Source organism: Channa argus, chromosome 4 (assembly GCF_033026475.1).
Source record: "Channa argus isolate prfri chromosome 4, Channa argus male v1.0, whole genome shotgun sequence".
In the NCBI taxonomy this organism is placed as follows: domain Eukaryota; kingdom Metazoa; phylum Chordata; class Actinopteri; order Anabantiformes; family Channidae; genus Channa; species Channa argus.
Genome location: NC_090200.1, coordinates 12,168,561 through 12,193,090, shown reverse-complemented (window position 1 = coordinate 12,193,090; position 24,530 = coordinate 12,168,561). Strand labels below are relative to the sequence as shown.

General features: G+C 38.5%; 2 protein-coding genes across 6 annotated transcripts; one reads left to right on the top strand and one right to left on the bottom strand.

The window, feature by feature from the left end:
• Positions 1-302: 302 nt before the first annotated feature.
• LOC137126145 (AT-rich interactive domain-containing protein 3A-like) lies at positions 303-11,067 on the top strand. Of its 2 annotated transcripts, XM_067502627.1 has the most exons (10): positions 303-937; positions 1,593-2,204; positions 6,044-6,115; positions 6,210-6,282; positions 7,148-7,331; positions 7,883-7,977; positions 8,065-8,133; positions 9,049-9,309; positions 9,391-9,480; positions 9,815-11,067. In XM_067502627.1, the coding sequence occupies exons 1-10, from the start codon at positions 914-916 to the stop codon at positions 9,952-9,954; spliced, it is 1,620 nt and encodes a 539-aa protein (XP_067358728.1). In that variant the 5' UTR covers positions 303-913; the 3' UTR covers positions 9,955-11,067. The 2 variants fall into 2 exon arrangements, with proteins under 2 accessions (XP_067358728.1, XP_067358727.1); XM_067502626.1 differs by having other exon boundaries at positions 306-937; positions 7,883-8,133.
• Positions 11,068-16,320: 5,253 nt separating this feature from the next.
• Positions 16,321-24,399, bottom strand: LOC137126295 (early endosome antigen 1-like). Of its 4 annotated transcripts, none has more exons than XM_067502916.1 (24): positions 23,855-24,399; positions 23,715-23,779; positions 23,343-23,616; positions 23,126-23,223; positions 22,903-23,041; positions 22,679-22,804; positions 22,494-22,598; positions 22,252-22,398; positions 21,942-22,156; positions 21,570-21,834; positions 21,415-21,482; positions 21,262-21,325; positions 20,889-20,994; positions 20,359-20,401; positions 20,192-20,261; positions 20,027-20,100; positions 19,850-19,934; positions 19,658-19,745; positions 19,491-19,573; positions 19,321-19,407; positions 18,583-18,714; positions 18,317-18,469; positions 17,300-17,360; positions 16,321-16,997 (listed from the first exon to the last, which is right to left on the bottom strand). In XM_067502916.1, exons 1-24 carry the CDS (start codon positions 24,005-24,007, stop codon positions 16,786-16,788), a joined length of 2,913 nt encoding a protein of 970 aa, XP_067359017.1. In that variant the 5' UTR covers positions 24,008-24,399; the 3' UTR covers positions 16,321-16,785. The 4 variants fall into 4 exon arrangements, with proteins under 4 accessions (XP_067359017.1, XP_067359019.1, XP_067359020.1 ...); XM_067502918.1 differs by having other exon boundaries at positions 23,126-23,220; XM_067502919.1 differs by lacking the exon at positions 18,583-18,714.
• Between the last annotated feature and the right edge of the window lie 131 nt (positions 24,400-24,530).

Genomic DNA, 24,530 nt, shown 5'->3' with positions numbered 1-24,530 from the left:
GTTTAAAACAGCCACGCTGCTATACTTTCTTTATCACAATTTTTTTTATTGTATTACAAAAACCCATTTCAAAGTGTAGGCCAATACTTTTTATTTTTCCATAAATTTATTTTGGACTGTAAAAACTATCAGTCCTACGAGTCAGTGTTAAATTGGCAACTGGAAGTTCGTACTGACTTAGGCTAAATGCCAATTAGGTCAGAGTACAACACATATTTACCATAGCCTAGAGTATTTGATTGTGACACCTCGTGTAGAAATTAATGTTGGACCCTTTTGGAAATTCACTGAACGTTTGGTAACACATGACCCAAGTGAGTCTCCAGTCATTTCGTTGGGAGACTTTCATCTCAGCTAATTCAAAAATAATGGACAGTGACTAACGGACTGTGAATTTCCATCCAGGCAGGATACTATTCCATCCGTGTTTTGGCTGTGAAATGCTGCCAGTTTAACAGTTAGAACAAAAACAATATCATGTGGGTGTAGAGGTCAGAACTGTGAATGTGAATGAAGACGCTCCACACTAAAATACACCTTTTTGTGTGTGAGCTCGGTTAGCCCACAGACGTACACGATACCAGCAGAGGATTCATCTTTCGTCTGCAGATGCTGGAAAGAAAGCCCACTTCCCGAGTTTTACGCACGGGGCGGGCCTTTTCATTCATCCAAGTTGGGGGTGTAGACCACACAATCCGACAATCAAAGATGTTTCCATGCGCAGCGACCAGGGAGGTAAAGAGCATTTCACCCCTCCTCCAGCTCCGATCACTCTCCCCTCCTCACTACAAGGATTTTTATTTATAATCACATTTGATCAGAAGAATCATTTCTGTCTGGAAAGGACCTGGTGCCATGTGATTTACGCCTTTCGGAGGAAAGAGTAAGAACTAGATAAGACCTTGTCTCGGTGATGAATTTCTCAAAGGCACAAACGGTGAGTGTCGACGACTGCTTGGTGGCGTGTCCACTCGTGTTTGTTACACTAACAAAGCAATCGAGGATTAATCTGGACTTTATTAAATGCATTTACACTTTTACGGTGACATTTTTGTTGTGGTTGTTAATGGTGTTAGTATGTTGGTGCAGACGTTCTGTTTAATTGAATCCACTCTATGAAATAAAAGTTGAATTTCCATTTAACCGAAGAATAGTTTTCTAAAATGGGTCATAGCTGTTCACAAACTGTGGACGCAGAAAATCTTTCATGAAACATTTGTATCATGGAACTAGTGTATTCTCAACTAAATTAACTTGTTTCTGTTAAAAATTATCTCATGTCATTAACCTTTGTTTTGCTTTAATCTTCCATTAAGCTGGTTTCTGCCCAGACAGATTTTCTTTAAAAAGTTTCATGTAACCATGTTTGAATAAAAAAAACACAAAAAACAACAACAACATTCTTTTCATAACTTTATTCAAACAAAACAATTCAGTTATTTGGATTTACATCGTTAGTTTAGGCCTTTTCCTGCAGCATAACCAAAATTACTTATTTAGGATTTGAGCTATAGAGTCAACTTCTCTCTGAAGTTGGTCAATATTATTTATTATTTTTTAATTAATTTGTTTGTTTGTCTTTGTGTCTGTAGTCAAGCTTATCTGAGGAAGGCAGTTCAGCTGGGTTTCTTCAGTTCAGTCCTGTTGGGCTTAAGCTGGAGGCGGTGATGGAGCAGCTGCAGAGACAGCAGGAGGCCAAGCTGGATATGAACCTGCAGGAGAAACATCTTCTTCAAGCTCAGCTGATCCTCGCTCAACACGCTGCTGCAGCAGGAGCCACTGGCTCCAAACTAGACTCCGCTTTATTTGGCAAAGCAGGTGGACAGAATTACCAAGCAGCTCAACACACTTTAAACAACCATCTCAGCAGAATAGATCCAGGGGAAGAAGAGGAAGACTCAGATGAAGAAGGACAAGAGATGATAGAGAATGATAAGATGGATGATGATGACGAGGAGGAGGAGGAGGAGGAGGAGAACGGGCTTCATCAGCAGGCAAATAAGCCTAGACTCCAGCAAGTTCCAGGCTTCTCCTTCCCTTCTTATTCCATGACTCATTCATCTGCTGCGAAGCAAAGGTCTGAATCTCCACCTTCAGCAGTGAAACAGAAGCATGAGGAGAATGGACTGCTGTCTCCTGCAGGTCAACATACCTTCACAACACCGAACAGCTTCACTGACTGCTTCGACGACCCATTTAAACAAGTAAGTTACGTTTGTTTTAATGTCTCTTTTGAAATGTTTCTCTCCATAAATCCTAGACACATTGACTCAGATATATTACATTTATCCTTAGTATGTGTTCTGCATCTTATAAATTGTGGATTTCTGATTCCAGTTTGCTCATGTGAAGGAAGGAGTGCATCCCATTTGGAAAGCTAATTGTGTCAAATCACTGGCCATGGCAAAACTCCTCCTGCCGCCATTCTTTATCTCCTGTATCAGAATTTTTAGAATGTAGTCTCACCACGAATTGACCTAATTGGTCTTGGCCATGGTCCAGTTCCAGGTAGCTAGTTCAAGCCTGCAGAGTTTGAGTTAAATGAGCAGAGGATTATTGAAATAGCTTCAAGCATGTAATTATGGAGAAAGTTTGCTTCAAGGAAAAACTGCTGCAATGACATGCAGGTTGGGTGTAAGATTTTTAAATCTCCTTAGCTCACATTTATATGCGTGTTTTTCAAAAGATGTGTTAAACTGCTTTTGGAAACAGAGTGTCTAGTCGTGGATTTTTTTTCCTTATATATGTGGGACGATGTGATTGGTTATTCAGTGTGTATGTTTCCCTTTTAAGGCCCCACTTCACTACAATGCATTATGATTAATGAGGCCTGTGGGCAGGGGGGGCAGCTAGTGCCTCACAGCATACCAGTAAGCAGTGACCCATAAAGTTTACTTAACTGTAGTTTCAGCAGAGCAGAATGGCCTTTACAGACTTCTTATCAGGGGTTGTACACACCTCTTGTTCATTATTTACAGATATTTCATGTTCTCTCATGTTTTTCTTTCCCCCGCTATTACCTGGTTCATGGGAAGTGTTACAAACAGAGTCATCAGCTCTCTTTAGAAATGTATTATCCCTGATAAGTCAAAAACTTGGATGTTTATTAGCCTCTGTAAAAACCTCAACAAGTCCAGAAATCCACTGCTGATTCAGCTGTAGCTCAGTGGATAGCTTTGCATAATTTAGCTGTTGCTTGGCAACACTAAATGGCCCCTTAATTCAGCTACAAATAATCAATACCTTATTACTGCAGTGAGAATGTGTTTTCTTTTTCACGGCACAGCGCACAGAACATTTCAACAGGTTTGATGAAAGCACAATAATCAGATGTGTGACTATAATATGTAGCCCTGGAATTCATCATCAGTCAACTGTAATTTACCATCTTAAAAATAGGAGATGATACTTTTACAAACATCTTCACAGCAAAAAATGCATTCACATTTACTTTGGCAACTTTGACATAATTCAGCACATGTAGGTTTTAGTTTAGTAAAAACTGCAGCCTAAAAACCATTCAGGACATTGAAATGTCATCTTTCCTAAAATTTAGACATTAAAACAGGGTCCATCCCTGTCTCATCCTTTGGTTAGCAGCAAGTTTAAACTTTAAAATGGGGATATTTCAGTTGATTACAGTGAAGACCTGCGATGTGTGTAAAGTTCAACTTGCTATAAATAGACTGGAATTGTGTATTTTTGAGGTAATTAGTGGCTGCCCTAAATAATTGTGATGTTTACACGTCTCCTACTTTTTTCCCTTTCTTTTTTACTTCTTCACTTTATTTTTTGCTCATTTTGTCAGCCAGTTGTCTGTGTTCACTAGTAGACGTGATGTACAAGCCACAAGCTGGACAGCCATTGTTCACTCTCTGTGTGCTGTCACACTTAAATGTAGCATGGGCGGAGACAGAGACATCTCAGCACAGCAGGGAGACAGATAAATGATTTGTGGAGGTGACTAAAGGCCTAATAATTTGATTTGAATTTAAAAACCGGGTCATGGATAGGGATTGGTGAGAGAGGGGTTTTCACTGTTGCTCAGCTGGAACACATTAATGGTTTAATTTAAGCAATTTATAAAAATTAGTTTTCCGTTGTGGTTTTATATTTTAATGGGACATTTCAAATGTTTGATTTGTTTTTATCCTGGTGGCCTGGTAACTGGCTTTTCTATAGTAGTGAGCACCCCCACATAAAGTTGTAATTTAAATACATACATTCTACAACCCAATAAAAACAAGGCCTTTTTAACAAAACAAAAGAAACCTTTTCCTGACCTGAAGCTGAATACTATCAGGATTCCCAGGGCCAGATGTGTGAAAGCTTTGTGAGCAATTAACTGAAAGCTCTTTGTTAATAGATCCACAGTTGGTCTCAGTTGCTCATCAATAAGGGGGGGAGGGTTTTATTTCCATTTGATGGTGAAAAGACTGGGATGTTTATCTACCTTCACATCAATAGGCTTTCTGCTGGGGGAGTAGACATCTTTCATTAGAAATTCGAAGCATGAAACAGTTTATGTTACTTAGATTGATGAACAGCTTTTAGTTTCATTACTAAAGTGAATACATACAGTTATATTATTAAACTATTTAAACAACAAAGAACAGAGGATAAAAAATAAGTTTCTTGAGAAAAATTTCCTGTGCATCACTTCACTGAATTCACTGTGCATTAGCCAACTTCTGCAGTCAGGGTTATGTGGAAAGCTTTTGGGTTTACCTCATATAAAAATAGGAAAAAAAAAATAGAAATTTAAATTTGTGCTCCTCTATGTCCTGCCCAGGGATTCAGGTTGTTATTGTTAGGAAATCCATGTAAATAAGAATGCTGCAATGCTGTCACTGTGTGTTAAACTGTGTCAAAGGTTACAAGGCAATATCCACTAAATAATAATGGTTGGGAATCACTTTAAACTGTCAGTGTGAATTATGTTTTTTGATAAACGGCAGGGTACAGTTAGTCTGTTAGCCAACACGTATTTATTTTATTGTGTTTTCTAGCTCAGAGGATGAGATATTTGATCAGGTTTCTATATCAAGCAGTTAAGTAATGTAATGATGTAAAATAAAAAATGATACATTTAAATGGAACTAGGAAGGAAAAACAAGGAAACCTGCCCAGTATTTTGATTAACCACATGCTTCAACCATTTAATTTTGCCACAAACAAAAACATGTTATGTTGTCCAAAATACTCAGTCCTTGTTATAATATAAAACAAGATAGTGAACTGAATGGTACATGGTGCCTCTCATGTGATGCAACCCTAGATAAGAAAAAAAAAAAACACAATTTATAAGCCACAACTAATACTAATACACAACAGTAATCCTGAATAAATGTAATTTAATTTTAATTATAATAAAGGTGATGGAAAAAAAATAACCTTCTTAGTTGTAATAACACACTATTTATATGCTTGATTTTCATACTTAATCATTATCGTATGGCTCTCTATGCACATAGCAGGACAGTAACCTGATATAGTTGTACACACACTAGCCTCCACTCACATTTCTAACTGTCATGTTAGGGTGGCGGTGATGAAGGAAGCAAAGAGCACGCTTCCCTTTGGCCAGGTTGAAATCCCTTTTAAAAAACATGCGTAAACACAGTGGTGCAGGCAAAACTATGCTTACACTGAGCAGCTGTTTGCTGCAGATGGGTGAGACTGTGCTGAAGGAAAAAAAGCGTGCATACAAGACTCAGGAAGCACGAAGTAATAAGTCAAATGTGAGTTACAAAATGTGATAATTAAAGAGAAGCTTTAAAGAAAAAATTATGAAACTGACGCAACATTACATATTATTAATTTTGATAGTTTACTCCTTATTAATATTGTGTCAACCATACTACATTGTCCAATTTCTCTATTAGGTGTCTTTGTGTCTGAAATGAACCACTGGAAATCTCTTTCAAACTTGCTTGTGTTTGTGCTACACTCTCCGTATTAATGTGGTCATGTAAAGCAGACCTGGGGCAATCTGGAAGACACCACTGCTCATTGCTGTTACTCTCTGTGGGTGTGTTTACAGAGAAGTGCCATCTGGGCTGAAGAAAATGACGGTGGAAAAGTAAAAGGAGAGCCATCCAGGGACTTTGCCAAGGTCAGTAGACTTGTTTGGTGTCAGTAGAAAATGCTTGAAATCATCACAGGTTTACAACGGACTTGCTTGTTGTTAATGGGGTTTTCATTTTTAGCTTTACGAACTGGATAATGATCCACAACGGAAGGAGTTTCTTGATGAACTCTTTGTCTTCATGCAAAAACGAGGTCAGTTTAGGCTTTTTGGTCCTTTGGTTTTGTTTTGGGTAACTAAAGCAGCTCATGTTCTTTATTGCACTCAAACATCATCAATGTGCTTTTTTTATGTTACTATAGTTTCCAAAATGCCTATTTATTAGTATTTCTTTTTAAAGTTTGTGCGTTTAAATCCTTCACTGTGTTATCTTGTAAATGTACAAATAAATACTGCACAACGAAATCAGAATCAAATAACTGAGTACAACCCCTATATAAAAAAAAGTTGGGACGATGTGTAAGAAAAGACAGAATGCAATGATTTGCAAACCTCATCAACCCATATTTTATTCACAATAGAAAATAAGCAACATCTCAGATGTAGAAACTGAGATATTTTACCATTTCAAAAATATTAGCTCGTTTTGAACTTAATGGCAGCAATGCATCTCAAAAAAGTTGGAACAGGGGCAACAAAAGCCTGGAAAAGTAATTGCTGCAAATCAAAAAACTAATGGAGGAGCATTTGACAACTAATTAGGTTAATTGGCAACAGGTCGGTAACATGACTGGGTATAAAATGAGCACTTCAGAGAGGCAGAGCTCAAAAAAATGTCCCTCAACCTAAAATTGTAAATACTTTGAAGACGCCGCCAATGACCAAATGTCTCAGTTTCAACATCTGATATGAAGTTTATGTTCTATTGTGAATAAAATATGGGTTTATGAGATTTGTAAATCATTGCATTCTTTTGTCGTCCACGGACCAAAGGGGCCGGGCTTCTGTCCATTGTACTTCTCATTAATTGTGGTTTTACAAGAAAGCTCTTGTTTTGTGCCAATGTTTAAGAAGGAGAATTTAAAAAAATGAAATGGTCTTATCTTCCCTTTTGTGCAGGAACTCCTGTAAACCGCATCCCAATCATGGCAAAGCAGGTGCTGGACCTGTTCAGGCTTTATAAGCTTGTGACAGAAAAAGGAGGCTTGGTGGAGGTTATTAACAGGAAGATCTGGAGGGAAATCACCAAAGGTCTTAACCTACCCACATCCATCACCAGTGCAGCCTTCACACTTCGCACCCAGTAGGTGTCTTACAGAAACGCTGAACCATTGACTGACTGGGGTAAAAATGAGCTTTTCAGCTATACTGAGGCTGATTATGTAATGCAACAAATGACCTTTTCTAAAATGCAATAAGAGCTACAGTTTGATTTGTTAATTTGCTTGAAACTTTATTTGACAAAATTGTATTTTGGAAATATATGAACATTTAAAATTTGATGCCTGCAACACATTATAAAAAGTTAGGGCAGATGCATCTGGCATATGGTGTTTTTGTGCCATGCTACCCTCACCTGTTATCACCTCATGTTAATTCATTTCAGAATAATCCAGAATGATGGTAATTAAGTATTTTATAAACCTTTCGCTCACATCTGTGCTGACCTTTTTTGAGTGTGTGGCTAACATCAAGCTCAAAATGTGTTTATGTATATAGAATACAATCAGGTTGTTCAGAGAAAACACTGAAAATCCTTTCTTTGTACCTTTTGTATAAAAGATGCATTGCATTTTTAAATATTTCAAATTATTTAACCCAACAATGCGACTCAAATGAAACTTTTTCTTGTAGGTATATGAAATACCTGTACCCGTTTGAGTGCGAGAAGAAGGGGCTGAGTTCTCCTGGTGAGCTGCAGGCTGCAATCGACAGTAACCGCAGAGAAGGTCGGCGTCCCAGCTACACAAACAGCCTCTACCGCTACTCTCCCTCTCCGAGCTCCACTCCACATGCTCTTCTCTCTTCTCCCACAGTGCAAACCAACCTGACTGGACAGAATGGTCTGAATGCGTCTCCTAGTCCAAATCTAAAGAGAAACACAGGTATGATGTTATTCTGGCTGTGTACTAATGGCATTTGGAGAATTTCTATTCTTTCACAGTAGAAAAGAAAAGTAAGATCACAACATTGATCTGCAGTTCAAAGTTTTCACTATGGCATTTAAACTTAGTGTAATCACAGAAGCACTTACAGTATACTGTTTTGGCAGCAAGATGAGTGGTCTGTCTCACTAGAATAGAAGCTTTGTCTTTGAGCACATATACCTGTACCCGTGGAATTCATTATGTGTATTTAACCCATCTCCCTGTGAGAGCGATGGCCAACTAAAGGCAGGACATGGGGAGATTAAAAAAGTACAAAAGTAATCCAAATTTCTTCTTCATTGCACTAATTTTTAATGTCCAATGGGATATGGAAACCCTCCCATTGTCAGATGGGCTTTTGTTTTTTGACTAGCTGCAAGCCCCCCGACACAGCTGTTATTTCTCTGAGGTCAGGTGGCAACTGAAAAGCTGCCAGGTCAGTTGGCGAACATGGAGTGACCACTGTTGGAACAAAAACTGGATTAGGCTTCATGGTCACCCCAAGGCTATCAGGGATAAACTGCATCAGGATGCACAGACCGACCGGGAATGTCACTCACATGTTAAGCTGTGACTAACACTGCCTTAAGAAATGACATTTGCATATCACTCAGCCAGATGGCCAGAGAGGGCCTCTGGAACGACAAGCAGCATTCTTGGTGTGTAAGGACATTTGGTTACATTCCCCATCTTACTCATAAAAAGTCCTACCCTTGTGGTGAACCAGGGACCTCTAGTGGTTTCAATTTCCACATTTGTTTGTAGCACAAATACCTGTATTTGTGCTACAAGTTTGAAAAGAAATTAGCAATTTTCCTTTTCTAATTTAATGACGTATTTTATAATGATTTTCACTTGCATTTTCCCCCCCAGATGAGACACCTACACCTCTAATACCCAGTCGGCTGCCAATGACTATGGCACTGGGGCAGCAGGGACAAGCTGCAACATTAGAGCATCTCAAAGAGCGGCTGGAGCGAGGAGCAGGAAGAGCTGCAGCTGAGGGTCCAGAAAAGAAAATGATGAGGCTGGCAGAGGAACAGCAGCGCGTCCTGCAGCAGGCCCTACAACAAAACCTCCTGGCCATGGCCTCTCACTTAAATCCCATGAATGTCAAGATAACAAATGGACATGGTGAGCCGCCTCAACATTACAGACGGTATCAGACAGGTCCATAAGAAAGTCTAATAACTATGGATTTTTGTTTTCCCACAGAAAGCAAACAGGATTTGTCTGTGAGCCTCTCCACTAATGGAACAGCCAGTATCAGTGTGTCTGTGACAATAAATGGTACCATTTACTCTGGTAAGTCATTAAGATTCCTGTGCAGTGAATCAAAGCTGACAAAAAACAACAACTTTGGTTTACTCTTTTCCCAAAACATCACACTGTTCCTTTTATACTACTAATACCCATTATTTTCTTTGGTGTGAAAGCTCGGGCTATAAAAATGGAGATGCACTACTGAATGCAGAGGACATTGTATTGAGAAATTGACAACACACAATACGTGACATCAAAAACTACAACCAACATTTTCCATTAAAATGAGTCATTTATGCAAAAACAAACAAATAGTACAGGTCACACTTTCTAAAGGCTATTGTTTCAAAAGTTTCCTTTGATTGCTGCCCTCTAGGTACGCTGTTTGCCCAGACGTCCGCTGCTCCTGTGGTGTCTCAGACTGTAACTATGGCAGGGACGAGTGGTTTTAGTGCACTCTCCTCCTCCCACAGTCCATCACCTTCATCATCCACCTCCTCAAAAGGACAAAATTGAGGCTCACTGGCTTTAAAATCTGTTCAGGGCAAACATATTACAAATAACATCTCTTGTCAGGCAAGAACTAAATAAACTCCAGGGAAAGTCAGCTGCAACACATGATGTAATTCATTTTCTAGCATTTCTATTAATTTGACTGCATGTGCTTTAATTAAGACTTGTCAGGAGAGCATTAATATTTCCCCTCAAAATTTTAAAACCGTAATGCATATTCCTATCTAAGTTTGCCTTAGTGCCTGTTTATTAAATGTAGTGACAGTCATATCTTAAGGGCTTTACAAGGTTTGCTCAGTAGTGTCTTTGGAACAGAATAGCGTTTGTTTTGAATCAGTATTTAGGCTGCTGCTTGGGTGTTTGCTATATTTGTGGGTAAATAATGAACAGTCCTGCTGCTGCTTTTTCCCCATTCAGAAATCTATCTGCTGAAGCCATTTTTGTACCACACCTTGTACAATATTTTTCATCAGCAGGTTTCAGGAATCATGTGTATCATCACTTTCCACAGAACCGGTCTCATGAACTTTAAAAATGTATTCCATCTTTGTTTATATTTTTTATGAATTATTTGTTTTGTGTTTTTGTTTTCTTTTATTTTTTATTTAATCATTGGGCATGGCCTTAAAATTGAGGAATATTTATCTCACATCAGCTGTGAATCAAATCCAAAATGAGAATGTTAAGCTTTCTGCTGAGAGCCATATGTAGGGGGGAAGTGACAACACTGTTGGCTGGTAGGTTTGTTTGGAATGTTTTCTGGACAGAGGAATGTCCTCGGGACTGTATGTCACAATATATTGCTGTATTGCCTCAGTATAAACGCAGGGAATGTATCGTTAATGACTTTAAGCTTTTGACAATTGAACACTGAAACAGTGCTACCTCACTCTCCTAGATAAATATGCAATACTTAATGCAGCATGGGTTTATTTATCCGTCTGCTGGAATATACTGTATGTTGACAATCAGGTAGACTTATCATTGCAAACGATTGTCATTGCAAACTTGACAACTGTAAAAATCAAATATCAAAGTTTATGTTGAACTCTGTTTTGATCTTGAATTAATGTATGTTGCAATGAGGAGTAAAACTATTGTGTGTTGTAGAAAGAGTGTGTCCTTGTCTCTGACTCTGCCTTGGTTTTGCCTTCATAACTATAAGTCAAATGGTCATAATGTTTGAGTAGAATGCTGAGCTTTAACTTGTGTACACAGACAATGATTTAAATCTTTTTGGATACAAATACGTTTTGCGTATAAATCTTTGCGTATAAATTTGAATAACCAACATATTAAGAAAATGTTACACCTGTTTCTTCACAACAGTTGGTTAATGTGATGGTTTATTATAGATCAACTTTCCAACAGCACATCAGATTAAATTGGCTCCATCTTGAAAAGCCACAACATTAAAATGCTAATGATGCATCATTAATTGTAATCAAATAATGCAATTATGCACTAGCATCACATTTACTGTGTCCATTTTCTGCTTTACGAATACTTTTTATTTCAGGACTTTAAGTAGAATATTTTTACACATCAGTATTAACATTTTTCTACTACCTTATGAGTTCCTCCACCAATAAAAAGAACGTTCAAAGAATGCGTGATTCAGTGGCCAGATGGGGGTAGCATTTCCTCCTCTATAACTTGCTACTCACCATCTTTTGTTCAGAAGTTGTATTTATGATTATTTTTAGAATTTAATTATTGCAATAATGATAATAACTGATTGTCAGTAGTGATTTTCACCTGACATCACACCTGAGACCTCCAGTAAACAATAAAGAAGTGGATTGTTAAACAATTCTTGACCTGGATTTTATTTTAAGTTAGGTTTTGTTTATAATGAGAACACTGATGACAAATTGAATTTGTTCATGGTTTTTTTTCCCCCATATATATGATATGTATTTCATGTCAGATTAAGTACATCTATAAGGGGATGTACAGAAATACAGTCTTTACTGAGATGTTAATTCCTGAACACTGATGTGCATTAGACTGGCCATACTAATGAAGATAATAGCTCATGGGGCAGAGGATAAGGATGGGGGTTGGGTTGCAGGATTTACTGTTGGGTGGTTATTCTATAGCAACACTGCTAGACTGACATCTGGACCAGTATGGAATCATTTTTTAATAGAGATGAATTGTGTTTGAAGATTTTCAAATACCTTATGTACATTATGTTTCGTCATACTTCATATATTTTATTATGGTTGATAAGTTGGGTTTATGTAGTTTGCTCATATTATGTAGTTTGCATGAATTCAAGTTGTATGGCTTGGCTAGTTTTGCATTTTTTGTTGTTTTGCATGTTACCTAATGTCACATAAATGGGCAACTATTAAAAAATATGCAGTTTTTTTGTGCGATATTATGAAGTTATGTCCCCGCCCATGGTCCCCGCCCATCAAAGGGGATTAATACGGGTCATGTCATTCAACAGATGAGGAGATCACCAACTTGGAATAAATACACCATAATGTACTGTACGTAGAGAATTCTGACAATTCACTGGCGCTTTTTCCAGCTGTAGTTGCCGAAGAGTGCTTGATTCCAACTTGTGGAAGGAGGTCCATCCTGACTGATAAATCCTTTTTATGGAAAATGAGGACATCATGTAATGTGCAAAAACTAAATCTAAATGTTCTACATGATTTAATGGGATATAGAAGTTTTTGTGCTTTGTTTTGTCCAGAACAATGGATTTGGATGATCTTCAATAGAAGAAATGTATGAAGAGGTCGTCAGGACTGGCAGCCAGAATGCATTTTAATAAGAAAAGCAAATGATCTTCCTTACAGGAGCCTCAGTGGATATTGTGTTTGTTTAGGAACCATTTCTACAGACTCTTAGCACACAGTGTTCACCATGCCTTACCATGATGAGGAGTATCCAGGTCAACCTCTCTGGCAATCTGTTCTGCTCTTCTGCTGTAAGGGTATGATCGAGGGAATAATGGTTATTCTCTTCTCCTGGCTTCTGGTACAGGTCCTATTCACCAAAAACCTAGAAGGTATGGTCTTAAAGGACAGGTTCAACTTCCAAAACCATATATGCATGCCAATATTTAATTTGGAGTTAAGAGGATTGTCTGAGATAAGTGTAAATTACATTAAATGAGTCATTATTCTCTTTTATGTTTGCAGTTCACCTTCAAGTTCTTCTTTTGGTCGGACTGATCATCTTTTGTCTCTCTTTGATTCTGGGATGTTTTCTGTGTTGGAGGAAAAGTCCCATTTGTCCAGTGTGGGCCAAAGATCCTGTGACATCAGCAGCAGCTCCTCTGGATCCTGTGACCCTTGCCAGCGCCCCGCCTACTTCAATGGCAACGACACCAGGCAGGCAACAATATGAGGAGCTGGATGGAGATTTACTGGACTATCCCTCTTCATTCACCAGTCCTGGTCCTTCAGAAGTTGTTTTTTCTTCTCAGCAAATTTCTGCTCAAGCTACAGTTGCCTCTGAGCAGAAGGAACAGCAAAAATTTAATTTCTCCCTGCGCCGCCTCAGCACACCACTGCTGACATCACCCCTTTATAAGCCAATAGATGCCAGCCATGAGTCCGTGCTGACATTTCCGAAAGTGGGACTGTTTTCCAAAACACGTAGGCCTCTGCAGAGACGCTGCACTGTCACTGGGGATAGTTTATCTTATAATGAACACAGCAGGCTTACTAGCTCCAGTGCTGCCTCTTGTTCAATGCTGGAAGAAATGGTCCCACTGACTCCACTGAGCTATGGCTCCAGTGCTAGATACAAACAAGTAACATCACCAAAACCTTGCCTCCATTTCACTATGGCCTTCTCTCCAGAGCAGCAAACCCTGACAGTCACTGTCCTCAGCCTGAGTGCGACAGCATATACACTAGAGGACGTGGTTGTGCTGGGTAGCTTGCTACCTCTGTACCCCTGTCCCATACAAGCCTCTGTTCAGTGCAGCCTAGGCCATAAGCGTCACAGCCTGGTGCTGCTTTTGAAGGTGAGCTCTGTGAGTGAGCTCCAGAGGTGCACCCTCAAAATCACTGTATACTCACAGGAATCACACAGAATGAGAGACACCGCACTGGGTGAACTGGAGGCTGACTGCGGAGGAAGAGACTGGAGAGCAGAGCATTTATTTCATGTCTTGCAAGAGCTTAACCCAAATAAGTGGACACTAAAAAAGGTATTCGATTTATTTCCATTAGCAGGTGCTGACTTTACTTCTAAGCTATACAAAGGTTTGGCTGTAGATTATCTACTTAGTAGATCTCTTGAGCATTTTTAGGACCTAATCTTGAGTTTGAATGAATATTCAAGTTACATTAAAGGTCTAGTTAAACACAATGAGCCAGGGGTCCTTTGGTGTCTGGGTTCTTTGCTGTGTACTTTTCACAGACTAAGATAAAGGCCACAAGCTAAAATGTGTTTAATAATAAAAATGCAGTCTGCAAGTGTAGCTGTTTGATTATTTCAGGCGGGGCCTGGGTACCCAGAGTCCATTGCCTGCTTTGCTCAGCTTAGTATTGCTAAAATTTGCCAAATTTGAATGATTTTAGTTTACTACAAAGTAAATCCTCATGCTGCATTTCCACCTGACTGAGGTTCCCTCTCTTAACTTTTGTCCTGTGTCTGATCACCCAGGGTGCACCAATGTACAGGGGGCTTAGCTGTCCTCCACAGATCTTCATTTTGCTTCAGTATCAGACTCAGACCCACCACATCAAAGCCACGGTCCTGAGAGTCGATAATTTAGACAGCCTTGTTCACAAGTCAGCAGCAGGTAAAGCCAGAGTTGAAAAACAGTGTTTTTGAGGTACTATGCAGACATACATGAACAGAATACACTTCTTTCTTTGAGGGGCTGTGTTGAAGTAATGCCCTATGTTTGCTTTTAATGTTTAGGGGATTAAATGATGTCTTACAGGATGTGACTGCAGCAGAAGATGATCCCTTTTTTTAATGACATTGTCATTTAATCCCTTACTATTCACAGTTCTCAGGAAAAGGTTCCAATTTTTCTCTGGATCTCTGATCTGGAAAATCTAATCTTTGTTTCCATTAGCCTTTCTAAGCATTATTTTTAGTACACAGAAGTAAATCCTGTACACCGTGCCATTAGATTTTATATCTGTTTCATGTACAGTATGTCACATAAGAAGGCTCTTTTTGTTTTACATCAGATTTCAAAAGTATTTGTTCAGAAATATTTAGACATCATAGACTTGAATTGCAATGGACAACAACAGGGAAATAATTCTTTATCTTTTTGAGCTTCGCTTTGTACGTGACTACGTGTAATATTGTCTTTAGCGGAAACCAGTTGGTGTATGGGGCACTAAAATGTGTTTGAATTGTGTTAAATATTTGTAAATGGACTGTGATTTTGCAACATTTGCACCTTTTGATGCACATGACGGACATTAATTTGCAGATCTAAATAATTAGAACAGAGAATTTATCCAACAAAAATGTTTCTGGCCTTGTGGTATGTCAACACAAGGACTTTAAACTATCATATGGTGTTATCTCATCAATGACTGTTTTCCTAATATTCCCTTTTAATTTCCTATTAATTTTAAATACTTAATGTTTTTTTACAATAAATTTTATCACACTTACTTATACCCACAGGTTACAAGGTTGTGATCAATCTGCATTATGATGGAGTTGTGATCAGCAGCAGAGAAACTGAAGGAAGGTCCTGCACTGTGTGGAATACGTCTTTCCTGTTTGACCTTCCTCCAGGAAACATGAGTCAGTTGCCCCTCATGCTCGAGTTCATAATCATGCAGGTAAAGTCTCTTTAGAGCTCATAACGAATAAAAGGATGTCATGCCTTTTCATTAACTTAGAAAGCATGAATAATAAATAGCTAGCAGCATTAATAATGATCTTAATCAAATGTCCATTCTCCTTTCATATGTGAAAGAATCAGGTACTTTCAGAAGGAAAAGTTCTCGGTCGAGTCCTCATTGGAGCGGCAGCTGCAGATGCAGGACGTGCTCACTGGAGGGACATGTGCAACCTGCAGGTGGAGCAGGCACGCTGGCACACAGTTCAACCAGAACCACTGTAGACCTCTGGAAAAACTTTGCAACCAGTGGACCAGATGTACTGTATGAACTGAGCTGTCTGAGCTCACTGGGAAATCCATAATAAGCTTTGACATAAAAAAAAAACACACAGCTGACGCTTAGGTGTATACGAAGGGATTGTGTTTACTGACTTTGCAACTTAAATGGGTGGCGCTCCCAGCAATGCAGTTTTAAAACATGGCCTTATTTTAATGTAGCAGTTCATCAATTTTCTAAAGACTTGTGGAGTGACACAATGAAATTTCAGAGTGTGTATAGGCTTATTATATTTATATATACAAAACTCTGTTACCTTGGACAATGGTTAAACCTGAAGGTCCTTGAACTGTGAAACAGTCTTTATCTATTAATACTAAAGAGTTACTCTAGTATTGTGAATAAATCCATTTATTTATTTGATGTGTGAGTAACTTGTCATACACAGAAATTTACTTCGCACATTGTCATGTAAATCTGTAATACCAGCGTTATTTTAGGATAATTTTAAAATCATTTATTTGCTGTTTGGTTTTTTGAATGTAAAAATGATGTGAAGAACCTCATCATGTCATATAAATAAAACACACTTTGGCCTGGAGTAGTTCAAAACATCACAATGGTTTGACTGATGGTTAAATTGAATTAATGCATATCATCATATAGCAGATCATTTATACATTTTAGATATGATTTAGTTAAATTTAAATTAAGGAAAAAAATTGACATTACAGCAAGCTGTTTATACCAGGTCTACGTAACGACTTCAAGAAACAGTTAATTTGTCCCCACCTTCCTCTTCATCTTCATCAGGGCTACAGATATTCACAAGCTCAGCCAGAAATATTCCATCAGGATAGTGAAAATAAGGTTTTTGCTGCAGGTCACACTTGTTCGAATAGTCACGTAGGTTTGGCACCTCAACATGCGCAGTAGTCTCGTCCTGTTCAACCTGGAGTGGTTGTTCGAACCTTAAGGCTTAATCAAAAGAAAAAACAGGAAAATGGAACCAGATTCATATTTCCTTTGATAAATTGTAAGTATTAATATTGTATACACACATGAGCTGGAAAGCAAAGGCAATTTAATTCAATCCAGGGCCATGGCCACTAATGAGGACTATATGTTCTTCTATTTGTATTTAATTTAGACATGGCCATTTGTGGATATGTCCGTGTTTGAGAAAAAAATAATCTTGTAATCTATAGGAGCTACAAACATGGAACAGATCACAGCACACACAGCTAATCGACGGGTTACACAGATTCATGCAGTGTCACCTTGTAGAAGATTCTCATGTTTTGCCTTCACACTGATGTGTTCTGTACTCATAGCTGACATCTGGCAGAGGAGAGATTTATTTCAGATATATCAGTTCATCCTCATATTTGTTCCTTTGCACTTCACATTTTTTCTTTGTTTTTCAAAATTAATTCAAAATTTAAAATTATTTCAATTGCACATCTATCTTATCAACAGCAGCAAAACAGTTCATCCATCTGTCCATTATCTGTGATCGCGTATACTGTGCAGAGTCGTAGGGGGGCTGGAGCCGATCCCAGCTGTCACAGTGTGTACACCTTCGACAGGTGCCAGCTATAAAATGTGACTTCCACATTAATATTAAAGATGTACTGTTTTGCACACTGTGGTTTTTAGTCAACAGTATGTGCAATTTTTTGCAAAGATATTTTAAAAGTGTGTCAACTTTGAATGTCACTGATCTTTTATTTATATTTGTTTATTGTTGTTGACTGGTCCTCTGTCATCACAATGGTAATCACAGGCCTTCAGTCTAACACAGATGCTAACTTTTGTCTGTCTTATGGCTGAGACAGATGTTTTCCAGCTGAGCTTCTCAGCTTTAATTCCACTAATTCACAGAGTACGAAGAATCCTGTGTGAGATTATAGTTTAATTGTGTTCCACGTGAACCTGCAGTGCTTATATGCAGCCAGGCTCTTTGATTAAAGTAATAGCTGGGATTAGTGCGTATGTGTGTGTATATGTAATAAAACAAATGTAACTGTGGTTGTGTTACGTTCAGGATATAAATTGCGTGACATGGTTATTCCATTAATCTTATTAGTTTGCAAATGCAGTCAGACATGCAGTCAGACAAATATAAAGGATGTTTTGAGTGGTCTGTTCGCTTTATGTTTTAGTTATTTAGCTGCTGCTATGTACAAAGTGATGAAGGAACAACAGGAAAGCTAGGTTAACTGGACACATTAACGTATACACTGCCCAAGTTTCAACTTAGTAACATTTCTTGGTGTAATTTAATCATTTATAACCTGGTCTCTCTGGTTGTGGATGCTTTCTTGAGCACAGGCCTCTTCTTCTAGCTCTCCCTCCTCTTTTCCTTGCAACTCAATGTCCTCTTCATTCTCTTCAAACACTGGTGTCAAACTTGAGTTTGGCTGCCAGTTCCACCTGTTCACTGCAGTCTGGATGAAGATGATACAGCCATTATGTTACACTTAAACATGTTAGTGTTAACCCATTAAAACAGTGGTGGATTCTGATATTTATTTAGCCTTGAGTTGTGGAGGTTTTGTACCCTCACAACTGTAGGATTAGGAGTCCAGTCTTGAGTCAAGGATGCTCCAGTCTGAGCTGCTGCTGCTGCTGTGGCTGTGTTGTCAACCTTTCGCTTCTCTTTTTCCTCTCGCTCTTTAAACAGATTCTTTAACTGAGATAGAATATAATAAATACTTTTTTTCTTTTCATTAGCAGCAGGTATAAACTTGCTCTATGATGTTATAACCACAGTGGTGCTTTGGGCTACATAATATTAACATTTTAACTTGCCCGGAATAAAAGCATGAAGATATTTAAAATGAGCTGTTCAACTTTGTAATCTTCTTAGTTTAGCTTTTTAGCATATTAACATCTGCTTGTTAGCAATGGTGGAAAAAAATACTAAGGGCCTTTATGTAATGAAAAGAAAAACACAGAATGCCCTGTGTCCAAAATGTTCAGTAAAACAAAACAAAAAAAAGTTATTATAAAGTTATTACAGAATGAACCATTTCAGAAGACTGTGTATTGATCTGTTGAATTATAATTATTGGTTGCAACCGATACCAAAAATAACCATTTATGTGTTTATTTTATTTTATATTTGAACATTGAGAATCTCAAGAGAAACTACAGTTATCAACTGTAGTAACTGAGATGCAAAAGAAGTGCAATAAGAAGTCCAAAGGAGTCTGGACTGAAGTATTTTGACCATCCATCTTTAGAGCCACACTGCTGCATAAAAAAGTGAACTAAACTCCCATTTTACAGACTTTACCTGCTCAGTGACTGCCCTCCTCTGCTGGTCTGTCTCTAGATAAGCACTATTATCCTTCATGTCTTTCATAGCATTTTCATCTTTGACCTGTGGACAAAATGTTTGTTATTTGTAACATTTATCACCACACTGGCAGGCATCGTAACAGATGTCACTTTTATGAACTTTACTGGGTAAAGCTGTTTTAGTGTTTGAAGCTTCTGGACTGCCAGAATTTTCTCCTGTTGTAGCTGGTTTACCCTCCTCCTGCTCCCTGAAATCACATGGAGGAAGATGTTTTGGACCCACGAGGAAAACTGATATGTCATAAGAAGAATTTTCCAAAGCAGGCTCATACCTTCTAGCTGGCCCCTTAATGAGCCAATAGTTGAGACTTTTGATTCTCCTTCAGGATCTTGATCGTCTTCAGTTGCCTTTTTCATGAGCTTTAATGAGACAAACGACAAAGAAAATGGGGATCTGTTTGTTAATTTAACTCTCGAGACACTTTCTTTCTGATTTCACAGGTGTTAGATTTACATGACTGTACCTTAAGCTCAAGGGCAGAAATCTTGATTTGAGCTTCAGTCTTTTCCGTCTCTCTTAGCTTTTCTAATGTCTTCAAAGCTTCTGCCCTAACACGTTAAAGATGTTAGGGCAGAAAAGATTAAAATATGTAACGTACTCAATTCCTTATGCTCAAAACAGTTTTTCAAAGAAAACATACTTTTCCTGCAGTTCCTTCTCTCTCTTAGCAAGTGTTTTCTTCAGCTGTTGATCGTCACTGTTTTGTATTAACACCTATTAATCACAAAAGTTCACTTCAGTATTCTGAACATATTTTTACATAATAATTACATTTTTAAGTCAGTCAGGGACAAAGAATTGTTACCTGAGGGGATTTGTGTTGGCTGCTGTGGAGTTGTGCTGGTGGCACCCATAACAAAGACAAGTTGGATAAGCTGATAAACAGGATACAGACACAGATCACAGAATTTCATTTAGAGCATTTGCTGATGGAGCATTTTGAAAAGGAAAATCCTATCAAAATCTACTCACTCTGTCACCGTCCCTTTGTCCTGACTCTGCACTGCTTCAGCGCCTGTAAACAAAGGCTTGCACTAGTTCAACACCACCCCGTGTTTAACGGATAAAATAACAGATACGTTATTATCTGGTTTCGATCCCCTCCACTCTCCTTCAAGCAGGTGCACCCACACTAACGCCAGCCATTACACAAATCAGCAACACATTTACAACACAATATTCAAAAAACTGCGTGATACAGAACTGTTCCATACCTTCCTATGCACTTAAATCTATTATAAAAAAACTTCCTTCCTGCTTTTTCTTGCACTTGCATCTCAAACAGAAACATTTCTTCTGTTAGGACATTGCTTTGATGTTTTCTCCTTGACTTTTTGCTCCCTTGTACTTCACTTGTAAGTCGCTTTGGATAAAAGCATCCGCCAAATTACTAAATGTAAATGTAATTCTGGGGCACCTGCACCTGCAGTATTTGATTATTAATCAGTTTGAAAATATAGAGCCTGTTATCGCAGACAGCTGAAGAATGCGTTCACTTTTACCTTTATCTTTACATCTTTGAAGCAACATCTGACTCCGGCTTCTTTCCAACTCCAGCTCCTGTTTGCATGCATCAAGCTCAACCCTCAGCAATAATTCAGATTCGCTCTGCATGAAAAAGTGTTAAACCCATGTACATGCAGTGTTTACTTGATTAGACACAACTGTGCATTCTACTTGTTGTGTGTTTATATTGTACAGCAATGTCATAGCATTTGGAATGTAATGTAATGGTTTTGAACACTTATGCCATGTTGCTGAATTTTACTTCTGTAAAGGTACAATTCAAGTGGCCAGAGTTTTTGGCTTCATCATCTCATAATCTTAATATCAAAGAAACAATGCTCAAGCTCTAGTCCTGCAGTGATACTTTACCTTGTTGTCTGTCAGCTGCTTCCCCATACTGGCATTTTGCTGCAGCAGATTATCAATTTGTTCTCTAAGTAGGAAAATATGTAATAACAAAACAAGATGTGTGTGATTCACTGGTGGACTTGGCAGTTTATAATATAAAGCATATTGACTTACTTGTCTTTTTGGCTCTTTTCCTTAAGTTTTTCAATCTCAGATGCCAGATGTCCAGCTTCCAATTGAAGCTGAAATTAGTAGATTTTCAGGCACTGTAAATGTAAACTGTGGATTAAAATAATTATTCACATGTATGGTAAAGGGAAAAATCTTACTTCATTTCTGGAGTTGTTCTTCTTGAGATCCTTTAACTCTTCTTGTGTGGTTTGAAGGGTCAACGCCACCTTTTGCCATTTCTCAGTCCAGTGTGAGACCATAGCTTTTAGTTGCTCCATGGTTTGGACTCTTACTGCATGTTGTTTTTGATACTCTTCCTCCTGCAGTAGAAACGTCTTCTCCTTGTCAAGTAGTTTAGCCTCCAAATACAGACACTGATCCTGCAGTTTCTGTTTATCTAACTGCAAAAGGTCCATAGATTCACTGCAAAAATAATTCAGAATTTTAATAAAGAGAGGGTAATTTTACTATGTTGTGCTAAAAAGCTGATCTTCTATACATTGAAAAAGAGGATGTGTTCACATGCTCACCTTAGCTGGCAGCACTTTTCCTTCGTCTCACATTCTGTATTCATTTTGCTCAGCAGTTCCTCTTTTTCTCTAATCAGCTGAGCCTTATCTGCCTCCAGATCTGTGATGTGTTTAGAGGTATTGATCCTCTCTGCTGTTAACTCCTGTAGTTCACACTGTAACATCTCCATCCTCTGCTTAATCGTTTCAAGTTCACTTTCCAGGTTTTCTTTTATCTTGTGTAAAGACACAACAGGATGTATTTGATAACAATAATAACAAAACGAAATAACAAAACGAAACAAAAATAAGCAAACTTAAAGTCTTTAACCTCTTTAAGAGCCTTTGGCTCTTCCTTCATCAGAACAGTTTCCTTGTCCTGCTTGTTGCTATGAGGTTGTGCATGATCATGAAGCTCAACTCCCTCTGAACCTGGTTGGGTTCTGTCAAGCTGCAGACCCAGCACCTGATCTGATTTCTCCCATACAGTACACGTAAAGGAAGAATTCCAAGACAATTATGATTTTAGATGCCTCAGATATGATAGAAAAGACTCAAAGATTAGGACTATACCTGGATTAGTTCATCTTTATTAGACAGAGCCTCTGTCAGTTTGGCTTTTAGGTCTTTTATATTATCCTCCAATTTTAGCACTTGTGTTGACAAGATTGCTTTTTCCTGAAAACAATTAGAAAGACTTTTGTAAAATTGTTACTATGTTGGATAAGAAAATATTGAATAAGAGACACATTACTGACCAGGCATGTTTGGCTGATTTTGTTGTTTGCTTCAGTCAGCTGTTCTTGCATTTCAGAGTGATTCTGTAGTCTGTCCCCAAGCCTCTGATTCAACTTCTCAATTTGATCCAACAGCATCTTCTGTGTCTGGGTACACAGAAACAAAAGACAGTCACCCTGACTGTATAAAAGAAGTGAAAATGGCAGTACAATTTGACACTTCCCTTTTATATTTTTAAACTTACTTCTGCAGAACTCTGGACTTGCCGGAGAATTTGGTTTTGCTCTACCTGTTGTATTTTTGCTCTTTCAGGTGGTTCATCATCGCTTCCTCTGTCCAAAGTTGTCCTCATTTGCAACCAGTCCTTCTCAAACGTATGGACTCTTGTGAGGGAATATCAAATAAGGTAAGTCAGTGTTTTCTACAGTAATTTAAATTTTCCTTTCAGTGTGTTTTCTTATACTTACTTTTCATTGCTCTGTCTGCACTGTTGGCTTTTTTCAAATTCAGATGATTTAGTACCTTCCCTTTCCTGCTTAAGATTGCTCATAACTTCTGAAAGCTGCTGTGTTACACATTAATGCAAGTTATTGTGATGCTCCATATAACTGAAAATGAATGGTTATTTAAATATACAGTTGGTTTTTATTTAAATGTACTTTTTACTCTCCACAACTAAATTACCTTATGCTTCATGTCAGACAGCTGTGCAGTAGTTATGCGGTAGCCCAGCTGTGCATCTCTGGTCCTCAGCCGGTCGAGCTGAGTGTCTAGATGCTCATGGGCATCCTGCAGCCATTGCACCATTTCTGATTGTCTAAAGCTACGTTCACCATGGGTAGCTTGCAGCTCAGACCATAAAGATGAAGGAAAGGGTCCTGCAGCACCCTCAGGTGCCAGATGGGACAATGACTGCTGTCTCCTTAAACCTGGATCATTCTGCCTGAGCCCACATGTGCTAGAACACATAATCAGCCAGAATATATAAAACTATATTATTTGAAATTGAACTTTTGTGTCTCTATTGTTTAAAAGCTGTATAGAATTGTCTCCAACCTTGTGCTGGATCTGGACTGAAACCCTGTCCCAGAAAGAGTGGCCATACCACACCATGCTGTGGACTAAGAAAGAAAAGCCCAATTTTAAAACATGCCAGTTAATATGTTCTACCAGTAAAAAGCCTATCTGGATCTTACCTGCGCTGTGAAACGAGATTTGGTGTCCCACATGTTGTGATCCGTGAGAGAGAATGGACAACGTGAGTGTCTGAACATTTTAGACTGTCCTCCTGGATCCAAGCTATCACTTTCCTTTGTAATGGAGAGGCTACAATCCTCAGCTCCCGACATGTCCACCCAAGTGACAATAATAGATCTTCACACATAGGTGGCAGTTTGTGGTATGTGACTATTCTCCACAGATGACCTGAATCTTTCCGGTGTTTACTTGATGGTGAATAACTAGTTTTTACACCTCATGCTCATTAAAATGAATTTGCAATCTCCAAAACTTTTGGCTATTTCTACATTTTTAATGATAGTCTTTTCCATATCTAAACAGAAGTTTATCTGATCAATGTGAGTCACAGAATATGACTCAAACGCTTTTTCTGTCCTCACTGAGGTACATGTTTTTTTACAGTACCTTGCTGCAGAAACCCAGTGTCCACCTGCTCAGCTTAAAAGTCTTACACAGCTTTGATAGCAAGCTATTCACCATGCGCTCTTGAACTCAGTATCCATGGTTACTTGTGTGTACAGGATACAGTGGGGCAGGTGTGTCATGTGCCAACACTTCTGGGATAGTCTCCACATGATCTCACTCGGTCTGCTGACTGGCTGTTTGTTGAGATAAGAACAGCTCCCAGATACT